Raw genomic sequence first — 21890 nt, forward strand, 5'->3', positions numbered from 1 at the left:
CTTCGTTGATTATTATGAGGAAATTGACGCTGATTATAGATCGACGGATATTTTGTTGACCGAATTTAAAAAATTGATTCGATTACAACCGAATAAGATTCAGTGTGACGTTATGAGGAAAATAATCGACGAAACTCCGATGAGCGATTTTCTAAATTTGTGGCGTCCTGATCATTTGATTGTCGCTAGTAGAAAAATTATTCGTGATATTATTCAGGAAATGTTATTCAAGCTGCATTGTGAGAAATTTCCAACGCTGCAGGTACCGTTATGCTATAGGCCCGCTAATACTAGGCGACAAAATATCAACGTTACTTTGCCATGTGGAAAGGAAAAAAACTTGGTCCTGAATGATATTATCTTTGTTGATATCAACCTTATTAATGAAGCGTTAAATGCAGAAAAATCACCGTGGAAATTAGGTTACGCAACAACGATACACTCGTCGCAAGGATTGACCGTAGATGGCCAAGTTTGGATCGTCGATGATAGAATTTCTTGGTCAAATCTAGTATATTTGGCCGTATCGAGAGTAAGAAAATTATCTCAGCTAGGACGAATTCGAGTAAATTACATTAGTGACGCTGGCGGTAGTTGAGTATCTTCGGGGACTATTTGTAATTCTTCTTTGGTAAATCCGCGTTGTGGCGCTAACGAATCTAGGATATAAATCGCTGGCCTTCCTGACGATCTTGTTACGGCGGATATTTTGTGAGTTGTGACGCTCCAGGTTGGGTCGGTCGCTCTTTTTCTGCCTCCTTCAGCCTCGCCTTCTTTATGTAAATATCTGACTGTGACGCTACCTAGTACAGGTTGAATTGTGGAATTTCGCTTTAGGGGTATATTCGATTTTGTGATTGCAATTGCGGGTTTCATTGCTATTGTTCGAGTCGTCTCATTATTCAGCGCGTTGATTACATGAGGCAATCTTGATACCCAATCGTGAGATCGATTATCTTGAATAAATTCACGCGCGTATTGGTATCCAAATAATCGTTCTGCGAGCGTTTTGTTGAATCTTTCGACGATAGCTTGATTGTGATGAACACCTACAATACCGCGACGGATTTTAACGTTATTTTTTTTCATCAATGAAGTAACCGCGCCGAGGAATTCTCGACCTGGATCAACCTGGAGAAGATTCGGCCATGTTAACGGGGATCGTGAATAAATTTCGCTAAATGCCTTAGCAATTTCCATTGCTGTTTTATTCGATAATGGCTCGGCTTCTTTATACCTGCTAGCGATATCGACGATTGTCAAAACGTTTTTGTATGTGACGCCGTCAACGGTATCATGAGGAAGAAACATTAGATCAGCCTGATGGACCTCATTAGGGACACTGACGGTGAAACTTGCGTAAGGTATTTTTTTAGGCGGAGGAAGATATATTTGCCAAATTGCCTGTTTTGATAACCACGATTCAGCGACGGATGATTTTACTTTAGCGGCTTTGGCGAGTTTGGCAATCGCTGATTTTCCTCGCCAAAATCCTCGCGGAGAATAATATATCTGCTCCATATTATTTACCAGCGCCGAATACTAATTTACCTTTCATCGCGCCTTTTATCAACCAGGATGCCAATTTCTCTTTGAAACTTTTATCGGGAATTGTGTCTAGTGCGTGAATTAGCTTGATATCAGCGAGATGTCTTTGTTGTAAATCTCCGCTGCGATATGCGAGGTCGTGGTAGTAACAAGCTTTATCGATTGCGTTTACCGGATCTTCACCTTGCTTTGGTTGGTCATTATCGTCGAGTCTGATATCGAGCCTCGTTCCGGGTCCACAATAATTATACCCTGGCAGATGCTTTTCTCCGGGATATTTTGCCCAGGGGGTCCCAGGTAGATTTGTCAAGGAGGCTGCGATATCTCCTCCGGTTCTTCTATTTTTTTTTTTACAAATCTGAACTTGCGTGTCTTACAAACTTCGCATTCTCCTGCAATTGCGTTTCTGTTATTGCGTGTAACGATTTCGGTTGGATTTATCGTAGCTGTGTGTGTGCGACACTTAACACAATATAGATCCATGTATTTTAGTAACATGAATGTAATTGATTTTTCAGACACGAAACGACGCGAGCAGGTAAAACATCATGCGGCATTACCAAATTCGATTAGAATGATAATCATTGGCCCATCTGGATCTGGTAAGACACAATTGTTATTGAATTTGATCATGCGATGGCTGAAATGGGACAAATTGTACTTGGTTGCACCATCCGTGGACGATCAACGTTGTTATCAAGTGTTAAAAGAATTCAGTGACAATACCGACGAAGGCACAATCGAATTTATCACAGACATCAATGAAGCTCCAACCGTAGAGAATTTGGACGGCGATATTAATAATCTTGTTGTTTTCGATGACGTTATGCTGGACAAACAAACTAATCCGGCTAGGATATTCTCGCGTGGCAGACACAAGAACACCGATGTTATTTACGTAACACAGAGATACACGCAGATTCCAAAGGTGATTAGGGACAATTGCAACATTTTATCTGTGTTCAATGGCGTAGACACACACACGCTGAGAAATATCCATCAGACCTGGTGCAACGGTGACATGGATATAAATAAATTTAAAAATTTGTTCAGCCGCGCTCAGGCAACGCCGCATGGTTTCATCACGATAAATCTTCATGATCCACGAAGTCGGTATCGAATTGGTCTTGATCAAATTTATTCATGAAAAAACAGCCCCACCATGCAACAAAAAATATAACACAAAAATTTATTCCCTGATAATTTATTTTTCCTGTCCTTAACGCTATATTTACTAACACACACGGCGCGACCACCCGATGCACTTGGTCTGAAATGCATGAAAATTAGCTCCCGTAGAAGGCTTTATTTTTGATTTCTGAGGCTTCTACGGAGAAAGTTCGCGTAGGAAGCTTTATTTTGGCTGGAAACTCTGGTCTGTTCAACTTCCCTGCTGCTCACATGTGTTCCTACCAAAATGACAGGGGGGATGCCAGATTCAGGAGATGATGCACAGGTATGTATGGAGTTTAGCCACACTTCAATCATTTCTGAAAATGAGTCATAAATAAACCATTTGTAAGCTTGAGGAATTACAAACAGGATGACAAGTATTTCCACATAACATACATTTTAAATATTTCAATATGATATTTTGATAGATTATTTTAACACAACATGTCCTCTTGAAATATTTTTAGGCTATTTCAATATACTCCCTTTAAATAATTCAATATGATACAGTGTGAGGCTATTTCAGAACAATATGTCCTTTTACATTCTTTTATATGATATTTTCAGGCTACCTGTCAATAATTTCAAATACTGCAGCAAGAAACAAGTCTGTACTGTAAGTCAAGGCTACCTCAAACTTTTGATAATGAGGGGATTTGTTTCACTTCTAAAAGCTATATGTATTTTGAAGCTAAATTCTGAATTCAGTGAAAAATGATGAAAACATACTTAAATAAAAGGAAAGTGAACAATTTCAACATTGAGGTTAATATAGGATGTGGATGGATGTACTGACATGCACATTGACACCAAAGTAATGACGATTCCTATGTCAAAGTAAGTTGCACAAAGGCAGGCCATGTTCATGGACACCAAAATACTGATGACTTGACAAAATGTTGTTTCTTTCCCTATTATCTTTTTTCTTCCTACTGTGGCCTAAGCTGTGCTCTCTGTAGTGTTGTATAAATTAACTTAGAATAAGGAATTTAGTATTTGATATTGTAGAGTAGTAATATTGTTGATATTTGATATGGTAGAGTGGTAGTAGATCAAAAAACTTACCACGAACTCTACATTTCATTATCCCTTCACTATCAAAATAACAATCATCATCTACCAGATCAGTAATATGTCCACTGACATCTGAAACCAAGAGATATATTGCTCGTCTCGTTAGGAATGTCTGGTGTGTCGTGTAGAATGAATACTGACCAGCGAAGTCCCATACTGACACTGGCGAGGTTTTGTCTGTATCTTGCTTCAATTTATCAGGATTTGCTTGTAATAACTGTATCAGTTCCTTCATTGGATCTATCTTATGACTTCCACTAGTAATATTGTCTACAGACTGTGATCTGGCCACTGTAAATGTGTCAGATTGGGCTTGCTTACTCTGTTTTACCACAGAGTGGGATTTTTCTTGATGGGTAGCAGTAGGTGAAATATCTTGGCCAATGCCTTGGTGAGAAGAATGGCGGTATAGTACTTCTGTATCCTTGCCATCCACAGCAGCATGGACCCCATCACTGCTGTTAAGAATTCCTTTCCCTTGAGGGATTGTGACAAGTTCCTCTTCTCCAACATTGGTTGTGCCATCAGAAATTTTCTCCCTTTGGGATGCGATCACAAATATTTCCTCATCCCTCACCAATTGCTTCTCATTCAGTACCTTGGCAAGGCGCTGGAGTCGATAGTCCTGTTCCGAACCTGAAAACAAAAGGCAAAATGAACAGAATATCATGAAAATGTAATCAAGCTAGATATAGCACATAATACACAAATCTAGTAGTCATTGTAAACATTATCATGCTGATTTCATAGCTCATCACCCTTATGTGGTTTTTAGTCATCTCCCGTGGCAACCTCACCTCTAAAATATTTTAGTCATCTCCAGTAGCCATTAAAAAATTCATCATGCTGAAAGCAAATAGTGATTAAACTGATCTTAAAAATGATCCCTTTTCAGACCGAGGTTTACTTTTGTAACTTTTTATGTTTACTTCGAAACTGTTAATTGAATTTTCAATTGAAAATAGTAACATTTCATTGGCAGGATTCACTCAACTTCAACCACGGTGCTGACATGGTGAAACGTTAAAAGACAAACTACTATAAAAATAACATTATTTCCTATGATCGAAGTAGAAATACTATAAGGAGTTGAAAAAAACATGATATCAATGTTATATTTATATTATGATCTTTTCTACATCATAAGCCATTGTGCTTGAAAAGCTATTATTACTGTTCACCCTTAGAAACCACATGTAACTTTTACAACCAGATTTACAGTATTCATACCCAATTTCCTTCATTATCCAAAAGGGGTTAGACATCACATGAAAACCATGCAGAATGCAGTCAAATCTGTAATTTCTATACACATTCATATGGACAATAAACCTTAACCTATTGAAGTAGACTATATATATATATATATATATATATATATATATATATATATATATATATATATATATATATATATATATATATGTATATATACACACACACACACACCACTCCCTCGATAACTCGCGCACATCGGGTTCCAGAAACATCGACCACACTATAAGTGAGGCGCGAGTTATCGAGGGACCTATAAAATAAGCCCAAAACCAATAAAGTGATTGTCGACATAACGGAGAAATAAGGGGTCGGGTAGACAGATTATACTGTTGAAAACTCATTTTATAATCGTTCTGAGATTAAATGTTAATAAATATCTCTTCATAACGGTGTACTTTATTATTTCCTCATAGGACAACATTAATTTCAGGATAAATTACAGTATATTGAGGCGATCATCGAAAACATTATTCCACGTGGTTTCCGTTCGCTTAATATGTGTACCACTTCACACATTGTGTACTACGTCACTAATTTTTATGTTGAATTGGATACATTCTAGTTTTATTCTTTGATCCAAATTAGACGTTTTTTTATATACAAAAGATCGACTCTTTTTGAGAAAGTGTCGATCGAACGATAGATAGATAAATATTTTTGAATGTGATAGAAGTAAAATGGAAAAAAAAAACAAGGGTTAATCAGTACTAACATATTTAATTGGTCTACAAATTTAAAACAACGTAAATTAGAACAAGTTAATGCTTGCCGTTTGTGCCACGCTTGATAAATATCAATTCACTTTTTGAAAAAATCAGTTATTTTTTTTGTGTGTGTTACTCCTTGGTTTCTCTGCCGCCGAGCAAAATCCCTCAGATTTCTCAACTGTATGAGCTTTACATAGTCAACATTTTGGGTCTCCAGCCACCTTATGGCAATAATAATATACAATATCTTTAAACAGATGTCTCGCTAGGATTTCAAAACTGGGTCTTTCTGCCTCTGAACTCAATCACTAAATATCAGTACCTTTTCTCACTCGGCCGCTAGTCAAAGCCTTTGAACTAGTCGCCTAGCTGTTGCACCTTTTTTTTTTTTTTTTTTTTTGTACTCGTATAAAATGGCAACAGTACATTAAAGAGTCTTTCAGTCACTGAATTCTGTCATTGTAAATATCAGCACAGTTAACTGATCAACACATTTTCCCACAAAGCAGGTGGCTGAAACAGGACCGGCATATCTTTGAATTTTCCCGCGCACCTATTACATATGTACGGAGGACTCCCGCCTCAGTGATTTTCTGCTTCCCAGATCAAAAATTGGCGTTCAAATACGCGTAATTAAGCGTTTTCGAGATCTCTGAAATTAATTCTTCTTTAGAACTTGCAAATTTCAAAATATGGATTATATTTTTACGGCATTAATCACCATTTTCGATGATAAAACGAGCAATGTATCAAGGTTTAATTTATCAATTCTTATCGGAATTTTTTCATGTTCAGCATATTTTAAAGATATTTTAAATACATTTTCTCTGGAAAAAATCGGGAGCCAAGACGGACACCGCGTTATAAGCGGGATCGCGAGTTATCCGGGCGTGAGCTATCGAGGGAGCGGTGTATGTATATGTATATATATATATATATATATATATATATATATATATATATATATATATATATATATATATATATATACATACATACATATGTTTGCATGGGCTTTAACAGAGATGCATCAAATTATCAAGTTTTGTGATGGGAACAACAGCATCACATATTCCTCTTTTTTGCAGTAAGAATGTACAAGTTATCAATATGCATCTAATCACAAAGTTGTATGGATCCAGGCTGGATACTATACAAATGAAATGGCCAAACTCAGTTGGTGTGTTTGTGTGTGATTAGGATTTTTAACGTAGCTTTAACAAGTTTTCAGTCATATCGCTACAACGTCTGCAGTGTGGCAGTTTATAGTGATGTCTAGTACTGGAGCATCATGATGCGGACATGTAGCATGATGTCCCACCCAGTCACATTATCCTGACATCAGGCCAACCAGTCCTAACACTAATCTCTTAATGCTGAGCGTTTCGCAAGGCAGCTGTAAGTACCATTTTTGTAAGTCTACCAAACTCATTTGGTCAGTAAAAGATACAGTGTAGGTTAGTAGTAAAGGGGGCCACTATAGCCTCAATGGAAATTAGCATTACAAGACCAACCCTGGGCCACTATAGCCTCAATGGAAATTTAACATGGAGAAAAACCCTGGGCCACTATAGCCTCAAGGGAAATTTAACATGGAGAAAAGTCTTGGGCCACTCTAGCCTCAAGGGGATTGAACATGGGGAAAAAAGCATGGGCAACTCTAGCGACAAGGGAAATTGAACATGGGGAATTGTAACAGGGTCCAGACTTGATGGGTCTATGGAAAGGGAACGGGGGGGAGGGACATAACACACACACACACACACACACACACACACACACAATCACACACACACACACACACACACACATATAAAATAATAATTCGGGGGTAGGCAATTGAAAGTCATTCTCTTTTCGAAAAATAGGAGTGGCCCTGAAAAGGGCCTTTGTGTTTCTTCTTCTTCTTCTATTTCCTCCACTTCTTCCACCAAGATCTCACTTTTTCCGTTATTCCTTTCTTCTTCTTCTTCTTCTTCTTCTTCTTCTTCTTCTTCTTCTTCTCTGTTATCCAGTCAGGATGACCCATGGCTCTGAACTTTTCCTGGACTTTGATCCAATTGTTGTTTAGCCGCTCAAACTCTGCCTCTTTCTTTTTGTTTTCCTGATCTTTTCTTTCTTTATTCCATCTCTCTTTAATCTTCTTGACCTCTACCTCCATCACTTTTCTCATCAACTCCTCTCCTTTCTTCAGTCTGTCCAGACCTCTCTCCACAAAAGAGCACTCTGTCCCATGTGACATATTTTCAAGAAAGCACCTGACTTTGCTTGCATTGTCAAGTGCTTCCTTTAGGCTTCCCACTCTGACATAGGTGGGATTTATCATACCTCTCAATCTCTTTTCCTCCTCTTCTATCATTCCTGCTATCACTTCTTTTGCTACGTTTAGGCATTTAGCGTAGTACAGGTACTCTGCTATCTTCCATTCTTTTTCTAGTCTCTTCACTACATAGATACCATCCATTATCCAATAGTATATATGTACCAAGTTGTTAAACAACTGACTTGCAACCACCATCTTCGTCTTTATTATTCCGTAGAATGGTTCGAACATCAAACTCTGTGGGTTCTTATACTGAAAGCGCGGACGTGATGGGAAACATCCCCCTAAGACTTAAAATTGATATTACCTAGATCATCACTTAAAACGCGCGGCCGTGAAGGAAAACATCCCCCTACTTTTCTCATTTCATATAATATACTATCCACATAAGTTAAATCAGCAATAAACTAACCCCAAATCTACTATCCACACACACACACACACACACACACACACACACACACACAACCACGCAAAGCAATAAAATTAAACCCAAATTTACTATCCCCACAAACGTACTTGAGCGCTTACACACACACACACACACACACACACACACACACACACACAAAGAGTCAGTGTTTATATACACACTACTCTACCTACACACATTGGCAAATCGATGGTTATTTCTTTTCTAGAGTATTGTGTAGCCCTGAAAAGGGCTGTTTGTTTTAGAACTTCAGATGCACCTATCTAATGCTGGCACCTTCCTGGTCTGGCACCACACACACATCTTCGACTCCAGTCTCTTTTTACTTTTTGTCTTGAGAGTGCAGAGGCGGGATGATTCGCTTCAGCACCCCAATCCTCTGTCTCTGGTATCTTGTAAGTCATCCTCTCTCCTATTTTCTTTTCCTCCTCTTCCCTCTCTCTTCTCTCCTCCTCTTCCTTCTTTATTCTTGCTTCTTCTACGATAGCCTCCGCGGACAGTTCATTTACTATGCGCCTGGCATATTCCAGGTGCATCTGGAGTTCTAGCAGTTTCACAATCCTTGTATTCATTGTCTTGCTGTTAACAGGTCGACGATGGGTAGCCCAACTGACGATTAGTTTTTAACATAAAATTGATATTACCTAGATCATAACCCAACAACGCGCGGACCTAAAAGAAACACTCACTCACTTTTTTATACTACCCACCACTATTCTAAAAATGTTCATTAATCACTTCAATATACTATCCACATACTCAAAGCAATCTAACCCTAAATCTACTCTCCCCACACGTCAAGCAGCAAAAAAACAAAAAAAAATAAAACTTGATCTTAATATACTATCCACACCAACGTACTTGAGCACTTACAAGCACACAATCATATACACAAGCACAAACACTCACACTATAAAAGAGTCAGTGTTTATATACACACTACTCTACCTACACATATTGGCAATTGGATTGTTATTTCTTTTCTAGAGTATTGGGTAGCCCTGAAAAGGGCTGTTTTTTTGTTTGCTATGTCAATCTTTTAGTTTCTAAGAATGCTACGTCCTCTCAGGATGGACTTTCTGGCGATAGGTCTGCTTCTTCGGAAAGAGAAGAAGAACTCTTTGGTGTCGATACGACAATCGACAAAGCCTTTGTCAGGTTCAGGTTGCTGCTGCTGCTGCTGTTGCTGCTGTCTCTGAAGTCTGTACTTCTCTGTCCATTCTTCTTTCTCCCTGTTCACTTCTTCTCTGAAGAGCTCTTCGATCAGGTCTTCAGTGACTTTTAGCATTCTCACGTTCTCTATCTCTTCTGGCTTCGGTATCAGACTGTGTCTGACCCTATGCAAATTCACGTAGGCTTTGTTTAGCTTAGCTAGTTTGGAGCACATCTTCGTAGGAGGATGAGTCAACAATGGATGGTTAGACTGGAGGCTACCCCGGTTCTTAAAGTCAAAGCGCTGACGTGAAGGAAAACATCCCTCCACGGTTTTCGATCCGCAACGTTTAATGAGTGTCATGAGAAAGATAGAGAGAAGTCAAAGTGCATGAATCAAATTCTTATAGTCAAACAAAAGACAAAGGCATTTTTTTCAAAACACATTTTTTATTCAAAATCACTTAACACTAACCAACAACTCTAACATTTTTTAACAATAATCCAACAATATAACATCCAACATTTTTTTTCAAATACCAAACATGTTTTCAATTTACACTCTACCTTAAACAGGGTTGGCAACGTTGTGAATGAAATTGTGATTTCCACTGTTGCAAGTCATTGAGTCATGGATGGACACTACGTTTCCTAGCTGAAGACAACAAAATAAGCATACTAGTTACAAAATCAACGATTTACTTTCTCATCGTTTCTAGAAAAACCATGATCAAAATAAGTCACTAAATGTTCTTTTGCTGATAATAAGTGATCAATTTCGATCTCGACTTTCTCTTTGAATTTGTCAAAGAGGGCTTTGATGTAATGGATTTCTTGAGTCGTTAATGGAGGACAGAAATGTTCACGCAAGTCTTTATACCACCAACGTAACACGTCTTATTTAAACAGACTCCAAGCTTCGTCCAGATATTCTTTGAATTTTTCTTCTTGACTGATGATTTGACATTCATAGTAATCATGCTTCATCCATATCCTAGCTGTGTCTGCCAGGTATGTAGCACAGTAGGAGACCAATTGCTGTTCTTGTTCTGGACATCTCGACTTGATCATGATGTCCTTTTCGTCTTTGTCTTGGGATTCTCCTTCCACGGTCTCCTCACATTTCATGTCTAAAGTTTCTCCACTAGGCAAAGAGGGATAACAGTCTTCCATGGCTTCTAATAGTCTAGAATGACTTCTCTCAAACTGTTGATTTCTATGGTATTGTCGAATTCTGCATACAGGAGGACGTTCACTGTGTGATCTGGAGGTGGATTTGCAAACTGAAGTTCCACACAAATCTGGCCCGATTTTATAGGGTGGAAATGTCCCTCGTCGCTGCCTTGGTCTGGAGTGAAATCAAAACCCCACAAAGCATAGCCTCCTGCATAATCGTCGTACGAAATACCGTGACTGGTGTTGGTTCCTAACTGTCCCGTGGCTTCGTACAGGGACAAGTACGATCTCAAATAATTCTTTGCGACACCAAAGTTGGGCTCAAAGGGTCGGGTACACAAGGTCTTGCCGTCGCGACTGACTTCGATCTTGGACACATTGTAATGTTGAAACTCAAAAGGATTTTGATCGTGGGTTCCGTTGAAGGCTGAATTCCTGACGATACCAACAATCAAACGCTTGGGTAACTGTCCTTGGAACAGATGATCTTCGATCATAGATCGCTGTCCAGCGGGAATGGTGAACGTTTTCGCTTCTACGCGTCGTATCGGATACTTGGCGGTCGTTCTGCTCAACGCTGACTGACGTCGTTTCCCACTTTAGGTAACACTTCCACACGACGCACGTAAAGCCGGGCTTCTTGAATGATAGTTTTGTATTCGTTGGCATGGGCCATCAAATGGAAAGCGGCACTGCTACGATTCAATCTCAGACGGATATCCACCCCGTTCAGCAAATACTTTTCTTGTAACCACATGTCCAAATGCAAACGATCCATCAGTTCTAAACTTCGCCCTTGCAGAATTTTCTTACGACGGTGGTTAAACCCCACATTGTGAGGATTGTCATCTTCTGTCAGGACTGTGTCGCTAAACGTGCCTACACCTGCCGTGTCAGGTTTCCATACCACGCAAGCATCCAGATGAGTATTCTTGGCTTCTTTTCCGTACGTCAAGAGATTTTCCAAGTAGGCACGATATGGGTAAGCATCCATGCTGCTGCTGACCAGTTTGTTATTCAAGTACAAGTCCACTTCGCTGAACAAGGAATGCATGAAATTGTTGACAGGAGCTACTCTAGCATCGCCTCCTGGATTGGTGTTGTCCGTTTTGATCACTTTCACTTTCAAATACAGGTAACTGCTATTCAGATCGATGTAATCTTCGGGTTGTCCTTTGATTTCAAACTCGATGGGAGCGGAATCCGTCAAAGAGGAGACGGGATGAAATTCCACCCATTGGGATTCTTGCATCGTCATCATGGTAGGGGGCATGGCAAAGAAATCCACTTCCGACTTGGAACAAGCGCAAGACTCTCGGTGCATCATTTTTTTTTTGGTCTGTTTCTCAATAATCGAAAACGTCTAAGTCTCGAACGGTTCTTCTTTTCTTTGCCTTTCTAGCTTGAAGTCTGGTGAAAGGGTGTTTTCTTCTTCGTCTCTTTCTGCCTTGTCCTTGCTGAATGCCTGACTCGGTAGCGTGCAGGGCATTTATAGGTGTGTCTCGTCGGTCCAAAAGGTCTTTGCCCGTTTGCAGCAAGACATTTTTGCCTGCCCTCAGGAAAGCTTCTTTAGGGTTTTGTTTGTCGATGATGACATTTTGGAGAAATTCTTTGCCTTGTGTCAGTGCCGCATCTTTCAAGGCGTGCAATCCGCGTGTCACCATCGGTTTCAACACCGGGGCCACCGAACGAAAGGCTGATTTCAACATATCTCCTAAACCGTGTCCTCGTTGTCGAGCAACCCCTCGGTACACTGGATACATGACTTACGAGTCGTGAGAGAACCGTTTTCGAAAATGGAGTTTCACCGTGACTTTTCCTTTGGTGAATGGAATATTTTGTCCCAAATCTCCTTTTATAGCAATGTTGACCGTGTCCAAATAAGACTTGCTGACAGGCAAATAGTGAGGATGTACAAATTCGCGGTGGACGTGGTAAGTGTTTCCACCTTCTTCGTCAGTGGCCGTGGCAGAATCCACTTTGAAAGGAATGACACGTAGTAACGGTACGTAGGTGTGTCCCACCACGTTGTACTCCACCACATCGGAATACACAAACATCAAATTCAGTCCTTGGCTCAGTTCTACCGGGGCACGAAATAATTTGCTAAAAGACTCGTTGTCGTAAACGATTGGTAATTCGTTTTTCTTGAGCATGGCCATTCTCATGTCCATGTCTCCGCCCAACATGTCAAACAATTCAGGACAAAATAAAATGGACAGGATTTTACTCCCGTCAAATTTCATCAAGAAGCGACGAGCTGCTTTGTGGTATTCCATGGTGACACTTGTTTTGACACTCTCCAAAGCTTTCAGAAACACGACATTAAATCTGGAGGTTATGGTGCTCACCAAATGTTGACCACTAAAATAATAGCCTGGAGGAATGAACAAGTGATAGGTCGTGTACTTTTGATTTTTTTGTGCCAGGGGTTTTCTTGTCATATTTGCCATAGGTATCCAAGTACTGTTGCAATTGTTCGTCGTGAACTTCTACATCAAAAAAATTTTGATTGGGAAGGACATTGAGGACTTGGGTCGGGTGAATGATTTCTACTAAAGCCACTTCCCAATGGGCTTCGTGATCTAAGGGGATGGTCTGAGGTAATTTGGCCGTGTAACAGCACAACGTGTTCTTGGGAAACACCTCCATGGAACTGTCACTGGGTAAGGTTAAGTAAAATTGGTTTTGGTGACTCATAATTCCAGAGTTCTGTGGCTGTCCGAGGGGTTGCTGGACGTCAGAGGCGTGTCTCCGCTCAAAATGGGGTTGTTGTTGGAGTAGTGGCTGGCACTGGCACTGGACGCAAGGTTTCCATGGTTCCCGTTCGAGGTGAATTTCAGGGAGGGATTAGGAAGCAGGTAACCGATGCAACTGCTCAATAAAATGGTCCACAATTGTTTGTCTCCTTGTTGCAAACTCAAATTGGCAATGGCTGCCCTGATGACACAATACACCACGAAGATTTGGCAGAAAAAGACGATTTCAGTTTTAGGCACTCGTTCTCCGCACCACACCCACAAGGGTTGTTTTTGTCAATCTTGCAGAGAAGAACTGGGTGAAGGAGTGGTCGACGTAGCTGCGTCTGTGTGAAAGGGCATATAGTCGATGACTTGCGAAGCGTCGATCCAAGAATCGAAACTGGGTGGATATCCTTTCCAACGTACTTTGACTTCTTTGACACGTCGTTTGCCTACTTTACGGGTTCTGCGTTCGAGAATGCGTTCGATGTCGTACACGTCGTCTTCTTTTTGGTGACACGTTGTAACTCGGGCAAATAAAACGTTCCTTTGAGCACTTCTCCGTTCATGTCTTCCAATTTATAGACGGCAGGATGACGGCCATGCACTCGTCCAGTGACACAAAACAATTCGGTCGTCCAGTTAGGTAAGTAACCTTTGTCGAAAGTGCGTTTGGTTTTGCCAATGCGCACCCAATCTCCTACGGTCAACTCTCCACTTTTCTTGGGGACAACCCTCGTCGGGAACGTACCAAACAGGCGCGCAAACACCAACACTTCGTTCTCGGGAGTCACGTCTTGCGGGGCACGTCCGATGCTTCGATGGTAAGATTGGTTGTACGCTTGCACCAGGTGCGGTAAGATGTCGATGTACTTCAGAGTGTGGTGATGCGTAAAATATTTCCACATGCGTTCTTTCAAAGTGCGTTGAAAACGTTCCACGATGCTGGCTTTGGTTTCGGGATTCTCGGTGGTAAAAAAATAAATGTCACGTTTCTTTAATTCTTTTTGGAAAGCTTGGTTCAGAAATTCGGTACCTTTGTCCGTTTGCCATCGAAGAGGGTGACGACCACTTTGTTTCAACACTCGTTGCAGGGCTCGCACTAATTCGCTGCTCGATTTGGAAGTCAAGGGCACGACCCAGGCAAATTTGGAAAAGATGTCGATGACACAAAACAAATATTTGTAACCACGATTGTAGCTGGCCAAATGAGAGACATCGGCTAAATCGGCTTGCCATTGATGATCGATGCCTTCCACTCGGGTGCGACTTCTGGTAAACCTGCGTCGAATGGGTTTGTGTAAAGTGTAGGTAGCTTGTTCTTGTAACCATCGTTGCACTTGAGGTAAACGGAGACTTTTCAATCGAGTTTTGGCAGCACGATACAATTTTTGAACTCCTGCGTAACCTGCAGGATGAGAGGGATCGTAGTAAATGCTGGCTAAGACTTTTTCCATTTTTTTTGTGTTTTTGTGTTAATAAGACACCCACTCTTGGAGGATGCTGCTCTTTTTCTCTTGGGGTACTTTCTTGGATTGCAATGCTTTGCGTGTGCGACCGGCAATAGGTGTTGAAGAGGAGGATGTCTGAGCGGGGGATATCGGTTCTTGTTTCACTTCTGTCTTCACTTCTGTCTTCACATTCTTTTTCTCTTGTGATGAAGAAGGGGTGGCCATCATCTTTTTAATCCATCCAATTCTGGAGGTAGGTGGTGTTGTTAACTTGCGTACTTTTTCTGGTGGAGTTTGAAACCCTTCTTCTTCTTCTTCTCCTTTTTCTGTCTTGGTCACTGGTAGTGGTGGTACTGGTACTGGTACTGGTGATGGTGCTGGACTTTTCATCAAGGTCTTAAAATCTTTCAGAGTGGGTAGAGCTGTTTCGTCTAAAGCTTTCTGGTGAAAGAGTTGCAGTCGTTGCAAGAGTTGACCGTACTTTTGCGATTTTTCTGTTTCGGACAAATCTTGGCGATCCATCAAGGACTGCAATTCGTGTTGCAACTGGACATCTCGCTCAAATGGGGATTGGGAGGTAAATGCGGAGTGCGTTGTTCTTGCCAACGATGATATTCCATCCATCGCTTGTAAGGCACTAAAGATAGTTTTCGTCCTTCCATGGGCTTGTCAGGGGTCACTTCTGAGATCTTGGGACTTCTGAGGGCCTTTTTATCTTGCTCCCACCAGCCCTCCCAACATGGTTCCCAAGACTCCTTTCAGTAAGGGACCTAAGAAGAGGGGTAAAATGCCTCCACGTTGGACCAACATCTTCTTCTTTTGACGAATGGGAATTTTCTTTTGAACCATTTGGCGAAGAACGTGACGATGTTTACCTAAGCATTGTTTCTGGTGTTTGGACAAAGGGATTGTGCCTTTCAAGACGTTCAAACAACATTCGCACACGGTATCGATGACCTCTTTGGAGGCTGTTTGAATGAGTTTTTTTCGTAGGGGTGGAGAAGCTTTGGACAGGACAGATAACATGTCCCCATGTTTGACTAAACGATGAGGCAGTCCTTTCCTTTTCTTTCCTTGGGGTTTAGAAGAGGGATGCTTTCTGGAGGGTGACATCTTTGAGTCTTCAGCACCAAAACACTGATACCCCTACTTAGTCACAGACCTTTTTTATACTGGAACGCGTCGCCACTGATTGTCTTGACGTCGTATCAACTTGAGGACAGGCATGACACGTCGTGGAAGGGTACGCAACGGACTAAATCGAGCCAGTTCTTGCTTGGACAAATCCAGTAAACTTTGTAACATGCCCGATCTTTCTTGGACTTTGACTTTGGGAGCAGGTACTTTGTGAGCCGCAGCCACTGTTGCGAAACTGGAGGGTCCTGCCACTGGGGAAGTCCTTGGGGTCATCAACGGAGAAGTTCTTGGTGTGATCAACGTCTCCAAGTACTGTTCGGTTCTTGGTGACATCAACGGAGAAGTGATGGAACCTGAGGCTAGCGGAGACCCAGTCACTGCCGTGGCAGGTCGTGGTTTGCGAGTGTAAGGTTGCGTCCTGGCCGAAGTGCCTCTCTTGCGACTAGTTTTCTTCTGTGGGATTTTCTTTTTCTGGGGACTTTTTCTCTGTTTCTTTTTCTGAGGGCTTCTTTTCTTTTTCCGGGGTGGTGTCTGGTAAGAGGAGGGTCCCGCCACTGGAGAAGTTCTTGCAGACACGGGTCTTTTTGGGGACCTGGTCTTTTTCTTTTTCTTCTTGGAGCTTCGTTTGACTGCTTTTTTTGTCTTGGGGAAAACTTTGGGAGCATTAGGATCCCATCTTAAGAGAGAGCGAATGATGACCCCTCCTAGAGTACCGCTCCCTCCAGGTTTCAAAATGATGTTTTTTGGTTTGAGTGTCAATGCGGGATCGGCCAGTTGGGTTAAAGCGACTTTGTTTCGATCGAAAAAGCGTTTGGTTTGATAAGGAATCTGAATGATCCCTTGGAGTAATTGACGTGCCGTCACCGTGAACCATTGTAAGACGTCTTTGAGACTAGCTTCTAAGACACGAGCTCGTATTTGTGGATTTTTTTCTCGACTGATGCCGTACAAGGCACGAATCAATTTGACGGGAAGATGCGACTGAAGGGACGTCATGTTCACACTGTGTGTGAGACAGACGAAAAGGGTCTGAGGTTTTTATAGATTTTTTTTGTGGAGTGAAATGAAGTCGAGGACGGAGACGTGTACAGGACAGGCCCTCCGTCTTGGCACCAGTGGTGAAACAAGTGGGTACGAAATCGCAAATCCTCGGGGGTCGTAGGTTTCAAATCGACGAGTAAATAGGCGTGTGGAGTTTGAGTGGCATCATCGTACGCCTGAGTCAGCCAAGGCGTTCCTAACTGTTTGGCTAAGACTTGCACTTGCGATTTATCTCGAGGGCTTTTAAACAAGACCACGTAATGCGCATTGAGACTGATGGTGCGATGGGCTTTACTTTGTTGAAACAAATTTTGAGTGATGTAAACGACACTGGCATTACGGTGATGCCCTTTGCGCGTGAACCACAGTTTAATTTCTTCTTCGTCTTCTCCTAATATGTCGTCGAAAATGACCAAATGGGTTAGACGGGAGTCAGAGACGATGCCGTCATCTTCTTTAGGAATGCCTTCCACAAACACGATGGAATCGCCTTGACTTTCTCGCAAGAGGCTGTACGCCGATTGCCACTCTTTGTAACACCACACGATGCGTTGAGGTGGTCGATCGATCAAATGATGTTTATGTTCGATCAAACGTTTGACAAATTCGGTTTTGCCTGAACCGCTAGGTCTAGCAATGAGCATGTTAAAGGGATGACGAAGATACAAAGCCTCCCAACTGGTACGATCTAAGTGTTCGTCGATGACTTTGACAGTGGAGGAAGAGGGAGCAGAGACAGTAGAAGTAGCCATAGTGTTAGGAATGTCACTTGTGACACGAGAAAAACAAGACGAGAGTTTATATACTTTTTTCAGGACACGTTTATTGAATGTTTCAAATATGAACAACACGAAAGACAAAAATACAAAAAAGCCAAATAGTGATGTACAGGAATAAAAAACACATCAAAACGATCAAAGTGGAATATAAACAAGTCTCTGTGAACATGTTCTGGGTAAGCAAGATGTCCTAGGGACAGTGTGTAATGTTCTTACAGTCTCTACATGAGGTACGGTCACACAAGTGTCCTCCCGGAATGACCTTTCAGGAATGTCCACGACAGTCCTGTCCTGGGTGACGGGTTCTTCTGGTACTGTCACTAACACAGGTTGAAAAGTTGCAAGGCTCACAAGCGCATTCCACTTCAGAAACCCCACACTTGAATTGTGCCTTTCTAAACTTGTTTTGTGTTTCTCTGAAAGTATTCATCTTGTTCACTTGGTCCTGGTAGTCACAATGAACTATCGATCTTGCCTAGGGTTCCGTTTTATATACAGGCCAATACCGACGTGTCCATACGGTAAGGTGAAATGATTGGGAAGTCGCACTCGCTTCTGGTACACGATTTGATAGACTTTTTGCAAGGGTCGACTGACAATGTGGTGAGTGGGTAAACGTACAATCTTGTTGGGTTGATATTTGGTCACTTTAAAGTGTTCGTCCTCTCCAGACTGCAAGGCTTCTTTCAATACCCCAAAGTTCACCACTCGACTGGTACGATAATTCAGAGTCAATCCTTTCACTTTGCACTGCGTGTGCACTTCTCCTTGTGGGTCCCGATATTCGTAACCGTAACCTTTAGGACCACCACTGGCGAAACTTAGAATCTTGTCGTCGGGATGCTCGTCTGTCCAGGCTCCTAAACGGTCTCCTTCGATGTCAGGGTGCTGTTGACTCGGGTGATGGATGTAAATGCAACTGTCCGTGTCAAAGTACAGGACGCGTTCCCCTAACAGTTCTAAAGCTTCGTACAGTTTTAAGCGAGCATGAGCTGTCACGTAAGCCGCAATGATGACATTTCCAAAAGGGTCGTCTTGTACAAAGTCCAGATCTTCTTCGTAATTGACCAAGATCAAATCCTCGCGAACGACGTCCACGTGTTTCATGTATTTGTTTTTGTCGTGAATCATCTGAAAGTAGCGGGAAGGTTCTGTCAAATACTCCGTCTTGGGTAAACACGGACGTTGTGCCATTTTGCCCCACAAACAATTTAACATCACTTTGGCAAACGATCGCCTGCCTTCGTTTTTCTCAATGTGGTCTAAAGAGATGCCTTCTTGTGCATAGTATTTCTCTTTGAATGTCTTTTGGTCTTCGGGAGTGTGACACCAGGACGGATAGCCACTGGCTTCTTGTTTCAGTTTCAAAAAAGCATCCACGTAGTCTGCGAAAATCCCTTTCTGCGTGGGGTCACCCTTGTGGTATTGTTGTGTCTTGGGAAAGTGACAAATTTCGTACACTTCTAACAGTTGGTATCCCATGTCCAGAGCTTTGAACAATTTTACGCTGACCCAGGTCCCCGTCAAGGCCCGTTCTTCCTGGGTGTGCTGACAAGGCTGGTCTTGGTTGCACGTTTCGGCACAAGTTCGGCACAAAGGAAACATCAGTTTGCTTTGACAATGGTTAGGTAAGACGGGATGGTACAAGTCCGTGGGAGGCAAAACTTTGCACTTGATCAAGCCTTCGTATTGTCGAATGTTTTTCAGGTCGATGTGTTCCGTGAACAATTGTGGGTGCCCTGCAGGAAAGCCACAATATTTGCACACGTAGGGATACAGCGAACACACGTCCAAGTATTTCATTTCTTCTCCTTTCTCTTCGTCGGCTTGGTACATCAAACAGGTGGCATTGGTCCTTCCTCCGTACAAACTATCTCTCGGGTTCAGGGGGTCCACCAGCTTGTAACTTTCCACGAGATATTTAAACTCGGGATCGGTTTTCAAACGGTGATCGTACTCGTGTTCCCACATTTCCACCACTTGGTATCCTTCCTGTTCTAACTTTAGGCGTCGCTGACAAGTGGCCTGGTACAAGTCTTCCATGGTTCGTTGTAGAAACTGATTTTTAGTTTTACGGTCAGGGTAACAGACGGGACATCCGTGAAATAAGCAGCCGTTAAACTCGTACACGATCTTGGGGTTTTCTAAGTCCGAGCCATCGACCGAATGCGTTCCAATGGTCTTTTCGCCTCCTCCGTTGAAGGCATGCTGAATCCATTTGTCTTCCTTGTCGCACAAGTAATGTAACCAACGTAGGGCTTTGACCGAGTATTGACGTTTGACGTAGTTGGTCGTTTGAGGACTGATGACCGCCACGGTGTTTTCAGGCATGAATCTTTGTCTGTACACTAAGGAACACGCTTTGGCAATGGTGCAAGCTTCTTTCAAAGGATCGACCCCTCCGTGTTCCATGAACAGTTCTCGAAATTTTCCACAGCAACGCCGTAAAATGTCCACGTCGGAACGACAATACTTTAGCATTTCTTCCTGAAAGTCGAAAGGGTCCGAGGCGTGAGCCTGGTACCAAGCGTAGAAAGCTTCTCGTTGTTCGGTACCCATGTTGTCGGGGTCGTAATCTTTAGCCTCAGGTAAATGGGGTAGAACGGCGTGTTGATTGGCTTCCGTATTGAAAAAGTGTGGAAAATACCCTTTAGCCATTTCTGTCATTCCAAACGTTTTGGGCATTCGACTCAAAGGCATGGCCAAGTAACTCATGGAATCTTTAAACTGTACTTGTCCCACTTGCATGGAAATGATTTTGGCTCCGTTCAAAGTCACTTTAGGTCGTTCGGTGCCTTGTTCCGTATAATACCTCAAAAGAAACTGTCCATCGCATCCGGAGAAATTGTGAGCCATCACCGTGGCATGTCGATGACAATCTCCGTAACGTTCGATGTCCTCTTGGCTCCACGTCTTGTCGATGGGGTCTAAGACCCATTGGGCAAAATCGGCTAGCGTGTTCGGTCCCCGAAAGATTTTTTCACGCCCTCCAGGAATATTGCTGCAGTGAGGGCAATGACTGAAAATAGGTTCTTGAATGCACTTGTCGCACGCTCGATGAGCCACACAGAAATTAGGAATGTGAATGCCGGTCTCTTGCATGCATTCGAAATCAAAAAAGATGAAATTGTCTTTCTTCTTGTGACCGTCCTCTTTCTCTGGTGGGGGTTGGTAATTTTGCACGTAGCATTGGTGTTCCAAGTCCACGATGTGGTGACAAATGTGACATTTTTTCTTTCCTCGACATACGTGTGCCTTGGCATTATTGGTAAGTATGCCTTGTCCACACGTAGGGCACAATCTCAGGAGTTGACAAGCACATTTCTTCTGTGAACCTTGCGTCTTCAAATGTTGTTGGTAACAGGTAGGGCTGACAAACGTGCGCAGACAAGTTGAACAAGGCACTGGTTCTTCGCTCAGACAGGTTGGAGAGGCCAAACATCCTGAGCATTTCCATCCACAATGCTTGTGTTGCTCTCGATTATTAAAACCATAATCACATTTCTCACAGTAATATCCCAGGAATGCAGTGATACTGGTAATGGTATCGAAAAGGGTAATCGTGATAATAGACATGAATGTATTTTCCGTCCTTAAAATCTTGGCCTCGAAACAACAGAGACCCACGCATTTCTTGAGGGTGCACTTTCAAGGTGTATCGTGGAGCTAGGGCATCTTGCAATTTTTGCATCTCAGGAATGCCACAGGGTATGTCTTTGGACAGTCCGGGTTGTTGTAACAGGAGTTCTGATTCGTTTCGTTGTTTGGCTCGGTCAGATTGTTGAATAGTTCTCCAGGTTCTTTTCCATTCTACCGTGTCGTTATTGTTGGCATAGGTTCGTCCCACCACGATGGCACGGGCTAAACACATCTGGTC

General features: G+C 42.2%; 1 protein-coding gene across 1 annotated transcript in view; it reads right to left on the reverse strand.

Annotated features, from left to right (window-relative positions):
* Window positions 1-2777: 2777 nt before the first annotated feature.
* Window positions 2778-21890, reverse strand: part of LOC149780158 (uncharacterized) — a 50263-nt gene continuing 31150 nt past the window's right edge. Inside the window, exons 3-4 of the mRNA XM_089936911.1 lie at window positions 3787-4431; window positions 2778-3038 (exon numbers count right to left, since the gene is read on the reverse strand). Coding sequence (XP_089793037.1) covers window positions 2854-3038; window positions 3787-4431 — 830 coding nt within the window. The 3' untranslated portion in view covers window positions 2778-2853. The remainder of the gene's footprint in view (window positions 3039-3786; window positions 4432-21890) is intronic.

The sequence above is a fragment of the Sinohyriopsis cumingii genome, chromosome 16, assembly GCF_028554795.1.
Source record: "Sinohyriopsis cumingii isolate HCF-2022 chromosome 16, ASM2855479v2, whole genome shotgun sequence".
Classification (NCBI taxonomy): Eukaryota; Metazoa; Mollusca; class Bivalvia; order Unionida; family Unionidae; genus Sinohyriopsis; species Sinohyriopsis cumingii.